Source organism: Gossypium arboreum, chromosome 8 (genome assembly GCF_025698485.1).
Source record: "Gossypium arboreum isolate Shixiya-1 chromosome 8, ASM2569848v2, whole genome shotgun sequence".
In the NCBI taxonomy this organism is placed as follows: Eukaryota; Viridiplantae; Streptophyta; class Magnoliopsida; order Malvales; family Malvaceae; genus Gossypium; species Gossypium arboreum.
In genome coordinates, this window is record NC_069077.1 from 13,251,053 (window position 1) to 13,270,709 (window position 19,657).

A 19,657-nucleotide genomic window follows, 5' to 3' on the forward strand; every position below is an offset into this window, starting at 1 on the left:
AAAAAAATTAAATCGCAATCAAAGTAATTAAATAAATAAATATGTTATCTCCATAAAAATCAACAACCAAATATAATTAAAAAAAAAGTATATGGTCGTATTGTATAATTAAAAGGTGAGAAGAAATAAAAGTGCATAAATGTTTGTACTTCATTAATGGAATTGCAAGCGCAAAAGTCATCAATTTATCATCTAATTTTCCCACCTTGCAATAATAGACTTCTTTTAAGTATATGTGCATGGTCCTATAATTCACTCTTAAAATCCACTCATTATATATTGTGAATGGTAATTAAAAACAACCCAATCTTGATGTAGCAGTAGATAGAGGGGAATGATGGGGGTTGGGTTGAGGTGGTTGGACATGTGAGAGCCACCCTGGAGCGGCAGTGGTCAGCCAAATCTCTATTTGTAACCAAAAAATGGGGCACCACATCATGTCATTTTGTGCCGTCAATCATGGTTTTAACCTCCTCCGCCCATTTAAAAATTTCCACCCTCGCTACAAAAAAAAAAAAAAAAAAAAGGGACATACTGCGTGCAAGAATGGCCGTTAAAGTCAGCAATAACACCTACAGTGTTTTTGTTGCTAAACAAATATTTATTCATTTACAAACCAAACAAACCCTCCACATTATAAACACTTCCTTTGGCCGCTTTCAATCTTCCCAAAATTATTAAATTACATTTAAATATAGATGGAATTTAGTCTCCTTACAAACAAAAGTAAAATTAAATTAAATTATTTAAATAACTATCATATTGTTAACACTTTTTAAAAAAAATTACAAAGTAGTCGATTGAGTTTTAATTCAATTGACATGGGTATTGTTGTAAGTACAGGAGGACGTGAGTTCAAGTGCGCTAAAGTGCATTATCCTCCTATTTAAATGTTGGAGAAGGGCTATGAATAGTTCTAAACTTTGTATAAAAAAAAACATATATGATCAGAATTTATAATGAAATAGTTCAAAAAAATCAAGGTATTCGTGTTGAGAATGGAAGATCCATCATTTGTTTAGGGAATCATATTTGCAGTAGAACAAGTTTACAAGTTTATATAAATTTTTGGGGACAAATATCAAAATTATACATGAATTTTGATTTAATTTATAATTTGATATAGAAGCTTTGATTTAGTGCATTAATACACATGAAACTTTGATTATGATTCATATATATACATGAATCTTTAATTTTGATTCAATTGTGCACATTTAAATAAATAAATATATCAAATTATTTTTATATTAGATAAATATAATTATTTGTGTATTCAATATATAAACATAAAATTATGATATATCAATAATTGTGTTAATAATTTGTGAGAATTGTATCAAATCAAAATTTTTATTTAAAATTATATAAAATCAAACTCATGTATAAAATTATATATTAAATTAAAGTTTATAAGTACTTTTGAGATTTATCCCATTTTATTTTGTATGAAAATTCATAGATCCTTTGGGGTTGAGCAACATCCTTCTTGGTGATAGAATGAGAGTTACGTATGCTAGGAACTGTGCTACTTAATTTCATTTTGTAATAATTATGGTTTAACCTCTCTTCTTTTAAAAAAAATTATAAAGTTTAAAATTTCTAAATAATAAAAATAAAAATTATTAAAATCTATATCTAATAAATTCATATTTATTTACTTTTATGTCTATCAACGAACTTTAATTTACACAATAATGACTAAATTTTTAAATATTAAATTGAAATAGTCTCTTTATTTGTTATGTATTTCAGTTATTAATTATTATTTTAATTATTGATTTATATTGCATAAAAATCTATTATATATGTTGATATACAGTACCAACAGAGGTGGAGAAAAAAAAAGGAGGGTGATATCGAAGAAGGTCAGTTTACTCATTCTAGGGCTAAAAGTCGAACAAGTAGATGGACTCGGGATGAATGCTTAGCATATTAGGGTTTTGTCTGGAGAAAAGTCCATCAACTATGTGATTTCCTGTGATATTTATAGAAGGGATGAGGGCCCAATTAGATCCAAATTAGGGTAAGGATACAACATTAGTCTAGACAGATAGAGGAACTCGTGATGAATGCTTAGCATATTAGGCTTTTGTGTGGAGAGGAGTCCTTCTACTGAGTAATATCTTAGGGTATTTATAGGAGGGGTGATGGCCTAATGGAGGGTCCAACCGGGTCCTAATTGCGATAGGGATATAACAATATATATAAAAAAAGGATTTATCAATTTTTAAAAAAAAAATGAATCCATGCATGGTAAAAAAATATTAATTATTAATTTGATGAATTTATTGTAAAATTAACATTTTATATTATAATGTTTTCATTTTTTAATTATATTATTTTAATTAATACATACTATCGGTTAAATGTATTACACGGTAAAAATTAATAATTATCTATAGCAATATTTTTTTCTTATATATTATAATAAATAATAGGCATAATAACTTTTGGCTCTCCAACTTATAAAAAGAACTTACAAAAATGTTATTTTAGCCTTTCATTTAATTTTTGTCTCTTTTAGCCCTTAAACTTGTATTTTTGTCAAATCATAAATAAATAAGAAAGTTAATATTTGTTAACTTTGTTGAGCGACATACACATAAATAATTTTTAAAAATTAAAAAAATTAATTAAACGTTTACACGTATATCTCATATCAATAAATCTATTTTGGGAATAATTTTTTTATAAAATTGGAGGGCAAAATAAAAATTTATGCCTAAATAATAAAGTAACATGGTAGATCCCATGGGGTCCACAGCAATTTCTACGAGGAAAAAGCAGAAGATATTGAGAGTTGACCCAAAAGGGACTGCCACTTCATCCTCAGTTCATTTCTTTGCTCCCAGTTTCCATAAAAGAGTGGCACAACTCACGCTGACCCAACTTTCAATTTACTCTTTTGCCCTCCTATAAATTGATAATATAATGGGTAAATTATATAAATTGTTACCCAACTATGCATGTTCTTGTTTTGGTCACCCAATTTTAAAAAAATTTTAACTTGGCAATAATATTTGAATTCATTCCTATTTGGTCACCCTTCATTAATTTGATAGTGAAAGGCTTTTTTCTAATTGGTATAATAGTACATTTAGTTCTCAATACTTACATATTCTATCAATTTGATCCTAATTCTAAATAATTCAATAAATTTAACTATTCTCATTTACAAATTAATTTGATCCTCAGGCTTCCTACCCAAAGCTTTTAGCTTTTAAGACAGAGGCATTCCACATCTATTAGTTGTTTTGTTTATTGTTGAAATTATCAAATTCGGTACATAACCCTTTTTGTTTATATTTTTAAGAAGTTAGTGTTAGAAATTAACTAAACACCATTAAAAATAATAGAAAATACAAATTTTAAAATATGGTATATAATAAAATTATATAAATAATTTAATATTTGTAAAAGATAATTTTCACTTTGACCAAAGATAATTTCGTAAATATTTTTAACAAGTTGGATCTAGGACCTATTGGGTACTTATTCGGCTAAAAGTGAAATTTATTTTACAAATATTAAATTATTTACATTATTTTATTATATATATTATATTTTCAAAACTTATGTTTTCTATCTTTTTAATAGTATTTAGTTAATTTCTAATATTAACTTCTTAAAATATAAACAAAAGGGTTGTATACTGAATTAAATAATTTCAACCATAAATAAAACAATTAATAAATGTGGATTGCCTCTGTCTTAAAAGCTAAAAGCTTTGGTTAGGAACTCTGAGAATCAATTTGATAGAGTTTGTAAACGAGAAGGGTTAAATTTATTGAATTATTTAAAATTAAGATCAAATTAATAGAATATGTAAATATTGAGGACTAAATGTGGAATTATACCAATTAGCATAAATCCCCAAATATGCATTTTAGTTACCCACTTCTCTAATTCCATCAGACACACACATAAATTATTCAAGTAATTCAACAATTTTTGAAAAAAAATCCAGAATTGAAGGTTTTATGATATTTTATCTTAATTCGTAAATTTTTAAAAAAGTTTTAAGTAAAAATGAAATAAATAAATCTGACTGATTCCTCCATAAGAATAGCCGAAAGCGTGGGTGGTAACACCTTCTTTTTGCCCGGATATTTCGTTCGTGTCGAGGCATACAAAAACCCTTTATAGTATCTTTTCATGCAGAATTTCAAGGGACTTTGGACCCCCCTCCTCACTGCCCATCACTACCATTCAATATACCAAAAACCATATCAAAATTCAACTGGTAACTCCAATGTTCCACTATGGTTCCAATCATCCATTTGATCCTCCACATTGTAGCATAGACACAGAAAAAACACAAGCTTTCAAAAGGGTATAAATAATAAACAGCTTGAAAAACAAAGAAACAGGACATACTAACAGAATTCAACACCTTTGGTACATGCTGCAGTTGCAGATAGAGAGAGAGAAACCAGTGCTTGGTCCACAAGCAAGCAAAGAAAATGCTTTACTCTTTTTTTCTTTTCTTTTTTTTATATCTGACATGGGGTACACATTTTAAGTGAAACATTGATCCAAGTCATTGCTATTCTGGTTCCTCAACAATGGCTGTCTGCTTCAGTTAATCAACAGTTTCACCATACATTAATGCCACTAGTACAATGACAAAAAAACAACAACAAAACAGTAGTTGCCTGTTTCAGTTCTAAAAGAGCAACAACATTTGCGGAGGATTCAAGAAAATGAATTGTGGGTCAGCAACAATGGAGATTAGATTGAATAATAGAAAGAATACCAGCCAAGTAAAAAAATGAAAAACATTGAATAGAATAGCATCAGATCCACGTGAATTGCTTTATCTGCTGGTTTATGCATCGGATACCACACTAAACTCATCATCTTCCAAGGGAGCTGGCAAGTTTAGATCTATGAAATTGTTGTCGAATTTAGTAAAATTTGCAGCCGTGTTGGATGAAGAAGCTGAAGCAAGTAAATGAGATCTCTTGTGACCTCCGAGTGCTTGTCCTGACCCGAACACTCTGTAACAAAATGGACACTCAAATCTCTTGCTGTCAGCAGCTGACGAAAGGCAAACCCTTTTATGTTCTTTCAACGTGTTATAAGATCCAAATGCTTTCTTACATTTCCCACATCGATGTTTCCCATTCATCTTCTTCTTGCTTGACTCCATTGGTTTTCCTGATCTTTGTTCCACATTGTTCCTTTTCCAAACATCTCTCGACAGCAACATAAGGCACACCGCCACATTCTCTTCAGGCGAGGTATCGGAGACTGAGCTCAACGGTTCAGGCTCCGCCGGTGAGTCGATCAAACTGGGGAAACTCGTCAACAGCTTCAGTTTCTTGATTTCGTCAGTTGCTGTTGTTGCATTAGCAGTACCCACCTTGGGTTTTCTCTTGGATCGTCTCCGAGTTGGGTTCCTGGACTCAGTCTCGCTCTCTCTGTCTTGGACAACGGAGCCGGAATCACCGGCGAAAGAGAATTCAGGATCTGCGAACCTGAAACTCTTCTTGGGATTCTCTCTTAACCCATAAACCAAAGATTTGTCTTCGAGTAGTGTTTCCCTGCTTTTCTCTTGCTCATCATCGCCAGATGAAGAGGACGAGGAAGAAGCTGAGTCGGTGCGGTTACTGAGTTGGTGGTGGGTTGTTTTAGGGGGCAGTGGATGGTTTGCTAAGTGACCTTTCATGTGACCTCCTAAAGCTCTGCCATTAGAGAACGTTCGAGCACAGAGTTTGCATTTGTGCTTCTCCATTGTCGCAAAACACAAGCAAAGCGAAGCGAAGCGAAGATCAAAGATCAAACCTTTATTTTTATTTTTATTTTTTCTCTCAAAATCCCTGTTTCTCTTTGTAAAAAGTGTGAGAAAGTAAATGAATGAAAGATTTGGAACTTAAAAAGGAGTACGTGACAAGCATTCCTCCACCAAAAGACACAACCCAACCCAACCCAACCCAATATTATCAACTCTTTTTTTTTAATTATTTATAAAATATTTTATAAATGAATTCTGATATAATAACTAAGGGTAAGTTCATATGGATAGTATAAAAATAACAATAACGGTAAAATTATATATTATAATGACACTATAACATTAAACAAAAAAATACACTAAACGCCCGACAGCACTACTAACTATCTAAATTCACCCTAAATAAAATTTTACATTCACATTACATTGCTTTAAGAATAGAAAAAAATAGAAAATGTATTATTATTCCAATGGAGATTGGAAAAGAAAAGTGAACATTCAAACTTTGCCCATTTGGGTAATAAACCATAAATTGGTAATTTGGTACACAGCAATTATACAACTTGTTTGCTATTTCATTATTTGTATTTGATGAATAAAATGATAATTAAATAATTTTTAATGTATACCAAAAGAATAAAATAATAACAATCAATTAAAGTTTATTATTATATAATCACGAGAGTCTTTGTTCATTTTACAATATGAAATTAGTTTTGTTCAGGTCAAAGGTGATATTTAGACTCTCAACAATGATAATTAAGAATGTAAATGAGATACTAGTGTTTGGAAACTACTTGAGTTTAACTAAAAAATATTTGAACTCAATTTAGTAATTATCAATTAAGTAATTTCTAGCTTAGTAATAATTGACACTTATGAGTCTTATTGAGCTTCTCATATTTTTATATTTAATTATTCAGTTAAGCTCGAGCTAGAGTTCAAACTTGAGTACAAAATTGATAGACGAGCTTAATTGAGCTTGAGCTTAAGTAATTCGATTATATCTCGAGCTTAAAAATAAATGTTCAATAAGATCGAGCAAAGTATCGAGCTCAAGCTTAGTAGTATTCAAACTCGACTCAACTCGATTACACCCATAATGACAACTCCAAAATTTAATTTTAGTCTAAATTCATGAAAAATAAGTCCACTTCTAATTTTTTCAACCATTTGTAGATATAATCAATCAAAATTTAATAATATTTGTCCAACACCCCTTAATATCTATTATTTTGTAGTCAAATAAATTCTAATTAAATTTGAAGTGAAGTCAGAATGAATCTTTTAATTTTTAGTGTTGGTTTAGAAAAAAACAATAAATTCTTTATAATTTCATCTATCCAATAAATCTCGATAAAATTTCAATGAAATTTACTTCAAATAAATAAATATATATATTTTAATAAATTAACTTGTGTATGCTAAATGCATATATATATATATATATGTTTTAAAAATTCAAATATTTATCTTTTAAAATAAATTAAGTTGAAATATATATGTTTAAAAAAGCGAACTTTGTTAAGAACAATAAGCTTTAAAAATACTTGAAATTGTAAATATAAATAAAATAGTGTTATCAAATTGTCACTTAATGCCATATGTTTGATGCATATGAATTTATTGAATTCAACAATTTTACGCACGAAAATGGAGGGCCAGTGTCCTGTCAATTCCCCAACTTCAATTTCTGCCCATTTATTAGGCATCCTTACCTTATTAATTTATATACAAAATTTGCATTACTTACATATAAAAAATTAATTATATATATTTAAATCAGTACAAAATTAAATTTTCACATTTAATATGATATACTGTTGTTACAAACACTATTTTAATTTTGACTTAATACAACTTTTGTTATCTAAACTTGGTATCTTTTTCTAATTTGGTACTTAATATTTTTTGGAGCCCAATTTGGTACCTAAGCTTTTTTACGGTATTAAATGTTTTTGCTATGCTACAAAACTATTGTCAATATTAGAGGAAATTCATGTTAAAAGAATAGGTATTGAGCTATATGCTTAAAAATTAATATTAAATAAGAGAAAAGAGTTATAAAACTCAAATTAAAAGAAATTCATCATTTTCAATTAATAAAATATTTAATTAAATAAATAAAATTAAAAGTAATTGAACATATAAAATAAAAATATAATATCATTTGTCACATGTAAGTCATACATTGATTATTTTTACTACCTCATGAAAAAATAACATTGTTAGCATATTGGAGTAATTTGTAAAAATTTTGACAAGTTTGAGTACCAAATCGAACAAAAAAAGTACAAATTAGGAAAAAGGAGTCAAATTTAGATACCAAATTGAACCCTAAAAAGATTAAATATTAATCAAGTTTAGGTATCAAATTAGGAAAAAGTGTTGAGTTTAGTTATCAAATTGGACAAAAAAATGTCGGTACCAAATTAAAAAAAAAAAAGTCAAATTTAAGTAGCAAATGTTATATTAATAAAAAAATTTGATGATGTTAAATTATGATTGATAGTTGCAAAATGATTGGGGGGAAATGAGGATAATAGCCATACGAGAAATCCATGATATAAACCACGTGGCCAAGAGAAGTGCCAAACCAGCCGGATCACTATTTTATACAATTTTTATTAACTAATAAATCTGACCCTTAATTATTTCATATATCCATCACCAAGTTTTTTAATTCCATGCCTGACTGCTTTTATTATCGGTAAACTTAAATTTGTATTGCTTTTTTTAATATTTATTTATTTTATCACTTTAATTTTAAATTTTTTATTGGTTATTTGTGACACCTGATTTTTAAATTTTAGTTTAATTATTTTTTACAAAAACTAAATGTATTTTAGTTTAATAATTTATGAATATTTTTTATAATTTTTATGATTTTTAAATTTTATGAAATGTAAATAAATTATCATGTTAATTATCATATTAATACAGTTAATATAAATTTTTGGTAGATATTAATAAATAAATACTAAAAGTTAAATTAATCGTTATATTTTTTATACAATAAATGGTTTATTGTTTAATTTAATTCATTCAGTTTTGTAAAGGAGAAATTTTAAGATTCTGTCCCTTTTTGCGCCAAATTGGCAATGTAACTGCAGCCGGCAGGTGCTTTTAATGGACAACAACTCCCACTCTCTAACTTATGCGCGTGTAACAACATACGCACCTAATTTTTTCCTGCTTGCTTAACATTTTCTTTCTTTCATGTGATAAAAATATAGTAATTTATTTTAAGGTAAAAAAATTTACCCTTATCTTTAGACTAAAATACATTTCCTATCATTTGAAAATTACTTATTTACAATTTAGTTTAAATCTATTTATCAAGTAATTTAAAACAAAAATATAACAATACCATTGTCATTTGTTTATCTATGTATTATTTATTTATTTTATTATTTTAATTACAAAATAAAGAAATTTATTTACATTTTAGAGTAGTATAAAATTAAATTATTTCACTTGTTTCATAAAAATATATTTGAGTTTAATTAAAATTAATTATTTTAGATTTATATTTAATTCAATTATATATATATATATATATATATATTAATAATGAGATGATTTATTAAATTATTTGTAAGTAAAATCAATTTAAGATTTAAAAAAAAGAATTTATTAAAATAAAATAATAAAAGATAAACTATAATTAAATTAAAATTAAGTTCTAAATATCTAACATGTATTTGTTTAACAAATCTTTAAAATAAAAAGGAAAAACACAAAACAAAATAAAATATATTTATTGTCGATAAAAAATTTACAAACAAACTTACAAATCAATCAAACCTTAACTTAATGATAATGTTAAGACCCATAAAATTTTAGTATTTGAATACTTTTCTCTTCATTTTATAAATATAAATATAACATAATGGATATAAGATAATTATGATATATGTCAATCACATCATTACATCAGTTTCAAATTGATTGGCTTGAGGTCCAATACTCTCTGCTTCCATTATAATATAATTGTTCATTTGTATAAAAAATATTATATTTGATTTAAATTTTAAAATAAATATGATATTTGACCAATCTTTTTATCTTGAATTAAGAAAAATGGGTAAAAGGTGAAATGGAGTCAAAGAAGATTCGGGACAGGAAACACATAGAAGTAAGGCTAAGCTTAGGTATTAGTGCAAAGCTCCTTCCTAATTAGGCTTTTTTACCAAATTTCAAGGCATGCTTTTCAATTTGAATGCCCATTGCCCTTCAACTATCTTTTTCTTTTCCTCTAAGCACTACATTTTAATTTCTTTATATATCAAATTACTATATTTAACATAAAAATATTTCATACACAATATATTAATTTTAAAAAGTTTTTAAGACACTTGTTTGTAAAATATATCAAGTAAAAAAGATTTGTCTTAGAAGAGACAATTAATATGGGTAATGAGCATTTTGAGAAAAGATTTGGGTATTTGGTCAAAAATTTTTTAGAGGCTAACGTTGGATTCAATCGAGTCAAAAATTTTGAATTAACGAATTTTATTTTATCATCTCAAGTCGAATAAAATAAAATTCGAGTCAAGTCGAATCGAGTGAAATTATTCGAGTTAAATTAAAAGATTAAATATGTCAAATTAAAATCTTATTACATTATAATTAATTTCATGTTAAAGTACATCAAATTGACGCTATATATATTTAAAAACTTTTTCAAAGTAAAATAATTAAAAATACTTTAGTATAATAAACTTAAATTATTAATTAACTTTTTAGGTTTCAAAATTATTATTCTAAAAATTTATAATTTTTGACATTGTTTATATATTTTTTAATATTTTAAATTTTTTCGTAATTTTATTGAGAAAGAGACCACTATACTCATTTTCAAAATTAACAATGACCAAAAGAGTATTTACATCAAACTGTTATTCAAATTATTTGGTTTGTAAAATTCAACTTGATTCGAACTTGAATAACTCAATTTTATTAACTCAAAATTTATTTTTTTCAAATTAAATTAAATTTTACCCAACTTATTTTTTTTTATATAAAAAAGGGTGCTTGGCTGAAACGTGGAACCGATTACGCGGTGGATAGTAGGGTGAAATATAAAATTAAGTTTTTGTTTTGAGTTTGATTATTAATTTTCATAAAATTTAAATTTAGGAAGAAAACAGCAAGGCTGTACCAAAAGGCAAAAGGCAAAAGACGATTCCATCCATATCATCACAAAAAAAAACAAGTTTAAGGACTGCAATACACCAAAATTGAATTGCAAAAAAAAAAAGTTAATTAAGGAAACCTTTTTTCTTAATTTAAATTTAAATTTTACTTTTCTCTATCATCAAAATCAGTGCGTAATTGATGGAAGGATGCAAAGCAAAGCATTTTTAAGTTAAAGTGCATAAGTAATGAATTTAAGTAAAGAATATTTGGTTAAATAGGTGTCTTGCTCTTCCTCTTCCTATTCCTCACATGGATTGCCCAGAAAAATATTTCTATACTTTGTCATTCATTAGATTAAGTAAAGTGGTCCTATAATGCCCAAAATTAAGCATTTTAAAACATCTTATAAACAATGCTAATATTACAGACAGGTAGTGATATTGCTCAAGTTTTTATTGATTATGATGAGATTAATCAGAGATAAAAAAATCATTTGAAGACAATTTCTAAACAAAACAAAACTAATAACATTGGTGGAAACTCCTGAGTTTCTCTTCCCCAACCTACTTTACAGCCCTGCGGGTTTATCATGTTTCTGCAAAACACAGTAGAAAAATATAGCACCATTTATATTATTAATTGCCATTCAAAGCTTCAATCATACTTCATATATATATATACTACTTTGCATCAATTATTGGTTTTTCAGCACAAGTAAACTTCCAAAAGCTAAAGGTGGCCTACTAGATGATAGCAATTTTAACTTAATAGAAGCTTCTCCGACTCTAACTCACTTTCCGAGCCCTCCCCATCGGAGCAATCTTCTTCTTTTTCTTTAGCCCATAAGACGATGTAGAGACCACTGAACATGAGTAACATTCCGGCAAGGCTGCATTTATACAACACTGCAATTAAAATTTGTTTTGGAATTTGCACATATAGATTGGTGAATATTTATGTATGTGATTTACCTTCCTATTGAAATGGTCTCCCCTAAAGTAATAAAAGAGAGGAGGACTGTGATCACTGTTCCAATGGGGCTAAACATTGAGACTAGAACCGGTCCCCTCTTCTTCATTGCCCATCCATTGAAGCTTAGACATGCTCCACCCACAGCACCTCCCTGCAGTGAAAAAGAGCTGCATTAGTTCAGGCTTTTCAATGCATGAATGACCATGGCCATTTACTTCATCGCCTCGAAAATGGTTTCACTTTCATTTCACCTCGAAACCCGCTTTTGCTTCAAGGCAAATATGTATAAAGCTGAGATGGCTAAACATTTGGGGTATGAAAGCAACAGCTTCACAGTTAATTGGAGCTTTTGAAATTCAGACTATTAATATCATTGAATAAAGAAGTTGCATACCAGCAGAGAAAAGCCAAGTAGCTCCCTGACATCAACTAGGGGCCAACTCCATTGGAAAACATGATTTTCGACCAACTGAACCAGTGCCGTTATAATCACTCCGATCAATGATGTTATCGCGCACAAGGACATCGGAGCAGGGAAGTCGCCCAAAGTTGTCGCCTGTGAATCGTAATATCTTAGGGAAAGGAAAAGAAACAATAAAACTCATACTTTGCCTTCTATATTTATGTGGTTCAAGTCAAGGGTACCTGCAATACCACATTGCTCGACAAAACTAGGACCGCAGCCATGAGGTACATGCAACCGATGATCTTATCTTTATTGAAAACGAAATCACTGGTCGGGGCAGCGAATATTCTTGCGCTTTCCGGTGAGACAGAGCTATGCATTAGGCTCATTGTAAGGGCACCTAAGACACACAACAATGTACCACCGATCTTTACTTTACTGTATAGGCAACTTAAATCAACTTTTTCTAACCTGCATCAGCATTGCAGTCAAAATACACCATTGGATTTTCACGCACTGTAATTGGATTATAAGTCTGGTTTAAGAGGAAAAAAGAAAAAAGAATTGAAAATATTGAAACCTGCAAGCCCAAGCAATTATAAAGATAAGCCCTGGAGCAAGATTTGGCATGGCTGTTGCCACTGCTGGTGAAGTCAGATTAATTCCTTTGAGGAATAGGGATTGGAAGAGAGTTACGCTGTAACAAAGATTAATCCCAATATAATGATTATTCCATGTTAGATGCAGTATGCACTAAAAAATTAATTTTATGTCATGAAAACCTGTGAAAGTTTATTCCATGTTACATGCAATATGCCACTAAAGAGGAAGGGAAAAAAAATCAAATGAAAGAGAATTACGGCACAGAGATTATCCATTTTGAGAAAGAAAAAAAAGAAGAAGAAAAGGGTTGATTCATCTTAGTTACCCTCCAAAGGAGATCAAAAGCAGTTGAATTATTAATTTCAGGGTTAATTGCTTAGGCCAATTGCTCCTGCAAAATCAACATCAAACTTTCACCAAACTTTGGAATTTTGATTCTCCTGGGAAAACAAAAGATGAAGAAGAAGAAGAAGAATACAGGAGTTTTTTTTTTTTTTTGTGTTTTGTGGGGGATGGGGGTTACCTCTCGAAATAAAGAGCAAAAGGAGAGACAATAATGAAGGTGGCAAAAGTGAAGAAAATAACAATGGTGAAAGGGCTAAGGCCAAGGGACATAAGATAACCAAGTAAAATTGAGTTGCCTGCATAAACAAATTGCACCCCTATCAATCCTCCATATATTGCCACTTCTTCAACCGCCTCTCTCTTTTTATATACCACCATCTTACTTTCCTTCTATCCAAACAGAAAAAGGAAAAAGAGCCCGCAAGGTTATATATATATATATTGTATACAACCTTCTTTATTTTTGCTCTTGAAACAATCAGATTATCAAACTCTCTTCTTCTTCTTTTTGTCCCTCTTTTCTTTTCAAATTCAATGTCAAACCATTTGACTTCTCTTTTTCTTTTCCATGTTATTTTTAAGCCAAAGCAACCATTTTTGTTTATTCGTCGTTCTTAGCTAACGTTCAAGAGGCTTCTCCTAACAGTCTTCTCCAGGTTATTCGCCAAGAGATTGGCAATTTTATATTTAACGTTAGATCATGTCTTTCTTCTCTCGCTTTTTTATAGCTTTGCTTACGTTACGTACATTAAAAGTTTCTACTTCTAAAATAGGTACACAATAAAATATTATTTTATCACCCTCTCATGATTTCTAGTTTACAGTTAATGCAACATACATTTTGGTATGATTCATGATTTCACTTTATGGTTAGGTGTAATTATGGTAAATTGTTTAGTTATATTATTTTGGGTTTATTTAAATTTTATATAGTTAGGGAAATTTTTTATATAATATTAAGAAATAAAGGATGAAATAATATGATTTAAATTTATATAAATGGATATCCGAAAAATAAACTCTAGAAATTGCGTATACTAACTTATCTTTTATTTCTAAAATGATTACAAATATAATAACATATCTTGGTAATAGTTATAAGCAATCAATCATCACCTAGCTTGCTGGATCCCTCACCAAATTTGGCAATCTCTCCTTGCAGGTTCTTGATTTCTTTTTTAGCACGAGCCCTTTCTTTTGGATCATTTGAACTTAAGCTTTCCACCCAATTCGATATCTTCTTCTCCATGCTTTGAATCTGTTTCATATATACACAACAATATGCACTACCTTTAGTTTCACATAATCTGTATGTAATGTACTGAGAAAAAGAAAGAGATAGGGATGATAAACAAGCCTTTCTATGGGGCCATCTTGAAACCATATTTGCGACATATCTTCTTCACTACAGTTGCAGAAAATTCCATCTTCTTGGCTGCCTTCTCCATTGGCAGATGAAAATAGTTTTCAATCTCTTTCAATGTCAGGTTTCTCGTTCTCTCTCTATGCATACCACAATTAATATAACCCATGTTACTCAATATATCAGTGTGTATACACTAATTATTACGCTTCAAGTTTGGGAAGCCTTTATTATCAGGATAGCTACAACCTGTATGGCCAAGGAGTGTAACACCCCCTAACCCCAAACCGTCGCCGGAACAGGGCTACGAAGCATTACCGGATATATCAGATAACTTATGGATATTTTACAATTATTATAACATTCATAGTATAATTGAAGAATTATGTCCCTATAATGGACTTTCGAAGCCCAACACAAGTATTAAAGTGGAATGGAACGGACTTGTTCGAGTATTCGAGATTTTTTATTTTTTATTTTTTACAAAATTTCGACAGCATTTCTTCTTAATTTTTACATAAAATCCCCGCAAATTCAAACCAAAACCAACTAATCCAAAACCAATGGCACAATAAAAACAATTTAAACCTAAATATATCTAAATCATAACCAATTCATTAACATAGTCATTTAATAACTAAACATTCATAATATTAATCCAAATTAACTAATAACTTCATTCATTTTTCATTCCAACTTATACCAAATTATATAATATAATATTTACCATTTTATCAAACGAATAACAAAATATGGTATACCATTCTTATAACCAACTTTACAAGTATATCTATATAACTTATACAACACCTTGTACATGCCACTTTCTATTAAGAAAGAAAACATCACCCAAAATTTGCTGGAGTCGGGATCGTTCAGATGCTGGACCGGTGTACTAGACTCCTATTAACTGCAAGACGGAAACAACCGCATCGCCGAGTATTCCGTACTCAATGGTATTACCATAATTCAAATTATAATAGCAATAAAGAATTTTAATTACCAAACATGTAACTATCTAATTTCACAAATATCAATTCATTCTTAAACTTTCATTAATTAATAATAATGATACAATTTTATCTATTCTTCGCTTCCATCACATATTACATGTAACAATTTCAATCACTACATGAACATTAAGTTCATGCCTTTCATTTTCAATCTCAATTTCAATCCACTATTCAACTTTTTCATTTCTTTCAATATTTCAATAATATAATCAATCAATTTATTTGAAATTTCTCATCTTAGATATTCACCCTATTAACAAATCCGGACTTTGACGGATACACAATTCCAACCCAACACACCAAGACGGCACATTGTGCCTAAAACAAGACATAGTACTGATCAAGATATCGACACATAAAGTGCCTAAAACGACACACGAGGTGCCCGATCGACACACGAGGTGCCCGAAATACGACACATAAAGTGCCCGATCAAGAAAGCCAAGAAATTCCGTACACTTCCAGATCCTATGGCATGCCAATTATATCCGACTTAGCCCGACTAGTTAATAGGGTATTTCAATTCTCAATTCACTTTCATTTCCATTCCAAGATTACTTTTCAATTAAAATTTTCACATTCAAATCAATTTACAATTCAATTATACATACACATTCACCATTCAATTCAATTCTCATTCAACTCAAATATCAATACTTATCTTATAATTCACTTATTAAATATAGAATTGATATAAAACATTTAATAAAAAGTAATTTGAATTATAGTAATACAAACCGTAAATTTCTCGTTTTAATCCTCGATAGCTTTCTCCTTTTCTTTGTGCGCCGATGTCTTGGGTTCTTTGTTAACTACGAAAATAATAATAATTTATAATCATCAATATAACACAATTCAATTTAATCCATGAGCCTAAACATGCAAATTTAATCATTTTTATACACATAATTCCACTATTTACTTATATGTTCATTCAAAGCTGTCTACTTGAGTCATTGTTACTAAATCATTTATATATTGAGCTAGGAAACTCCAAATTAAGATCCACTAATTTTTCCTGAAACTAGACTCACATATCTTCTTACCATAAAATTTTTAGAATTTTTAGTTAAGCCAATAAGTACAATTTATTCTTTAAAGTTGCCCCTGTTCTGCTGTCAAATAGTTCCGACCATTCTTCACTAAAAATTAATTATATCACAGTACAGAACTCGGATAATATTCCCGTTGATTTCTTCTAAAAATAGACTCATTAAGGATTCTAAACATATAACTTTAAGCCTCTAATTATTTTTCTTCAATTTTTTGTGATTTTCCAAAGTCAGAACAGGGGAACCCGAATTTATTCTAACCTTGTCTCACAAAATTCATTATATCTCTTAATTTACAATTCAATTGCTTATATTGTTTCTTCTATAAGAAACTAGACTCAATAAGATTTAATTCCATATTTTATTCATCCTATAATTTAATTTCTACAATTTTTGGTGATTTTTCAAACTTAGACTACTGCTGCTGTCCAAAATAGTCTTAGTACAAAATGTTGATTTACTTTAATTTCAATTTAATCCTAACTAAATTCACTTACTTTTCTATCTTAATTCATACTTTATTTCTATTCAAATTTTGTCTAAACTCATACTTAACTATTAAATTTCCAGCATATTTTCATAATTTCGAATTTATTTCCATTTAATCCCTAAAACTCAAAACTTATAGCTTAGTTTACGATTCAATCCATTATTCAATTCCAATCAAAATTTCTATCAAATAAACCCCCAATTCCATCATTTTATTCAACATGAACCAAACTAAGAAATCTAATGACTTTCAAAATTTCTACTTAAAACAAGTACTATTTATCTCTAGGATTCCAAAAACTCAAAAATCATAAGAAAAGTGGCTAAATTGATTTACCAAATTAACTTGGAACCTTTAAACCCTATTTTCCCTTTTTCTTTTCTTTCTTTCTTTCTCCCTGCTTTCTTCTCTGCTTCGCTTCCTCGCTATTCTGCTTTCCTTCCTTCTTTTTATTCTTTTGTTTCTTTCCTTTATTTCCTTTTATTTACTTTACTTTTAATAATAATAATAATTTAATATATATTTTAACACATAAAATCTCGATTTTTATGTCGATGTCATCACTTAGGACAAATGGCATAATTGCCATTTTGGTCCTCTTTATTTTCTTTTAATCTACAATTTAACTTTCATCCTTTATTCAATTTAGTCATTTTTCCTAATTACTCTTAATTAAGCTAAATTCACCTAATTTAAACCTAATTAAACACATCGCTAAACTCATAAATATTTCTAGTAATTATTTCGAACTCAATTTACTAAGACGGATGCTTGTTAATGTACTTTTCCGATGCCTGTGAATTTTGGGTCATTACAAGGAGGGCTTAGCAGGTTTCTCTTGATTATTATTATTGTTCCCTGCTTGTTATGATAAAGAACTTAAGGAGTGTTAGTAAAAGAGTTAGGTAGTCAGACCGTTAGTAGTTATAACTGTGTTTACTTCACTGTATTAAATACGTAACTCATTTTCTTCTTCAATAAGATGAAATTCATTCTTTCTCTATTCTGAGTATCTCAACATGGTATCAGAGCACAGGTTCTCTTGGCATAATTTTTTTCTCTTCTTTCTTTTTTCTTTTTGTATTAATGGCAACAGATGGTGTTCCTACTGTTGACACACCTTCTCACTTTACCAATATTGGTGAAGCAGTTCATTCTCCTAGTTCTGGTTTTCATGCTTCCCCCACTGTGCATTACTTTTCCAAACATGATACAATCAAGCTCAACGAACATAATTTCCTCTTATGGAAACATCAGCTGCTGTTAATTCTTGAGGGGTATGGGCCTGAAGGATTTGTGTTAGGTACGGTTTCTTCCTCTCATTCTTTCATTATTGGTGATGATGGTCATCTTGTTGAAAATCCAGCATTTGTAGTCCATAAGAAGCGAGTTAAGTTCTTGGTTTCTTGGCTACTATCTACTGTCACGGATGATGTTTTGGTTCATCTCATTGCTGCTAAAACCAGCTTTGATATTTGGACTGCTATTAGTAGACGCTTTGGTGCCAAGTCTAATGTCAAACTCTCAAGTATGCGTCATAATCTGTACTCGATCAAGAAGTCAAGTCTTTCAGTTAAAGATTATTTGGCTAAGGTTAAAAGTCTTAGTGATGGTTTGACTGCTGCTGGTAGTCCTGTTACTGAACAAGAACATGTGAGTGTAATCTTGGCTGGTCTTCCCATTGAATTTGAATCTATTCGTATTCTTGCTTCTGCTACTCCTATGAGTCTTGAATTAGTCATTGAGATGCTTTTGGATTGTGAAGCCCGTCAACTAGCTCTGTTGGCTGATGTACCGTTGCAAGTTAACTTGGTTTCTCAGCAATGTGACCAGGATTCCATGAAAGCGAGTTCTGACACTAGTCGTGGTTCGCATCAAGGCCATCGAAATTATAGTTGTGGATGGTCCCGTGGTCGTACTCGTGGTTCTAGACGAGGATGGAATCGCTCGAAACCACAATGTCAATTGTGTGGTAAAATAGGGCATATGGTGCAAATGTGTTATCATCGGTTTGATGAAACCTTCTCCGGTCTTGGCTTAACGTCCTCACCGTCTGTCAATTATCATCATCTAAATGAAGATCCTACATCTTACTGTTCAACGTCTCAGTGTTGTGGAAATTTTTCACAGTCAACTGCGACTTCTTCGCCAGCTGTTCGGGTACCATCAGGTTCTTTGTCAACACAACATTGGTATCCTGATTCGAGTGCAACAAATCATGTTACCCCAACACTGGCCAATCTCACTGACGTTTCTTCCTATACGGGTACTGGTCAAGTATCTATGGGTGACGGTGAGTCTGTTTCCATTAATAATGTAGGCTCTTTAAATGTTTTGGTTGGTTCTCGGTTGTTACATTTAAGGGATGTGTTGCATGTGCCTACAGTACATAAGAACTTGATCTCTATAGGGCAGTTTGCAAAGGATAACAATGTTTATTTCAAATTTCATCCCGTTTTGTGTTTTGTGAAGGATATTCAGACAAGGAAGATTTTTCTAGTGGGCCACATGCATAATGTCTTGTATCGGTT

At 29.9% G+C, this 19,657-nt stretch overlaps 2 protein-coding genes across 2 annotated transcripts; both read right to left on the minus strand.

The window, feature by feature from the left end:
* Positions 1-4,442: 4,442 nt before the first annotated feature.
* Positions 4,443-5,922, minus strand: LOC108469015 (zinc finger protein ZAT1-like). The gene has a single exon (XM_017769897.2). The coding sequence runs from the start codon at positions 5,738-5,740 to the stop codon at positions 4,832-4,834; it is 909 nt and encodes a 302-aa protein (XP_017625386.1). The 5' UTR covers positions 5,741-5,922; the 3' UTR covers positions 4,443-4,831.
* A 5,463-nt stretch (positions 5,923-11,385) lies between these two features.
* On the minus strand, positions 11,386-14,094 carry LOC108469372 (WAT1-related protein At5g47470-like). The gene is made up of 7 exons (XM_017770263.2): positions 13,387-14,094; positions 13,189-13,254; positions 12,841-12,957; positions 12,500-12,731; positions 12,249-12,410; positions 11,854-12,005; positions 11,386-11,771 (listed from the first exon to the last, which is right to left on the minus strand). The coding sequence occupies exons 1-7, from the start codon at positions 13,584-13,586 to the stop codon at positions 11,642-11,644; spliced, it is 1,059 nt and encodes a 352-aa protein (XP_017625752.1). The 5' UTR covers positions 13,587-14,094; the 3' UTR covers positions 11,386-11,641.
* Between the last annotated feature and the right edge of the window lie 5,563 nt (positions 14,095-19,657).

Bases quoted from the DNA above. Each gene is read 5' to 3' on its own strand.
- LOC108469015 (XM_017769897.2), bottom strand. From the start codon at position 5,740: ATGGAGAAGCACAAATGCAAACTCTGTGCTCGAACGTTCTCTAATGGC.
- LOC108469372 (XM_017770263.2), bottom strand. From the start codon at position 13,586: ATGGTGGTATATAAAAAGAGAGAGGCGGTTGAAGAAGTGGCAATATAT. The intron at 13,255-13,386 runs GTAACCCCCATC...TTGATTTTGCAG, and splicing joins TTTGCTCTTTATTTCGAGAG to GAGCAATTGGCCTAAGCAAT. The intron at 12,958-13,188 runs GTAACTAAGATG...TCTTTGTTACAG, and splicing joins CTTTTGATCTCCTTTGGAGG to CGTAACTCTCTTCCAATCCC.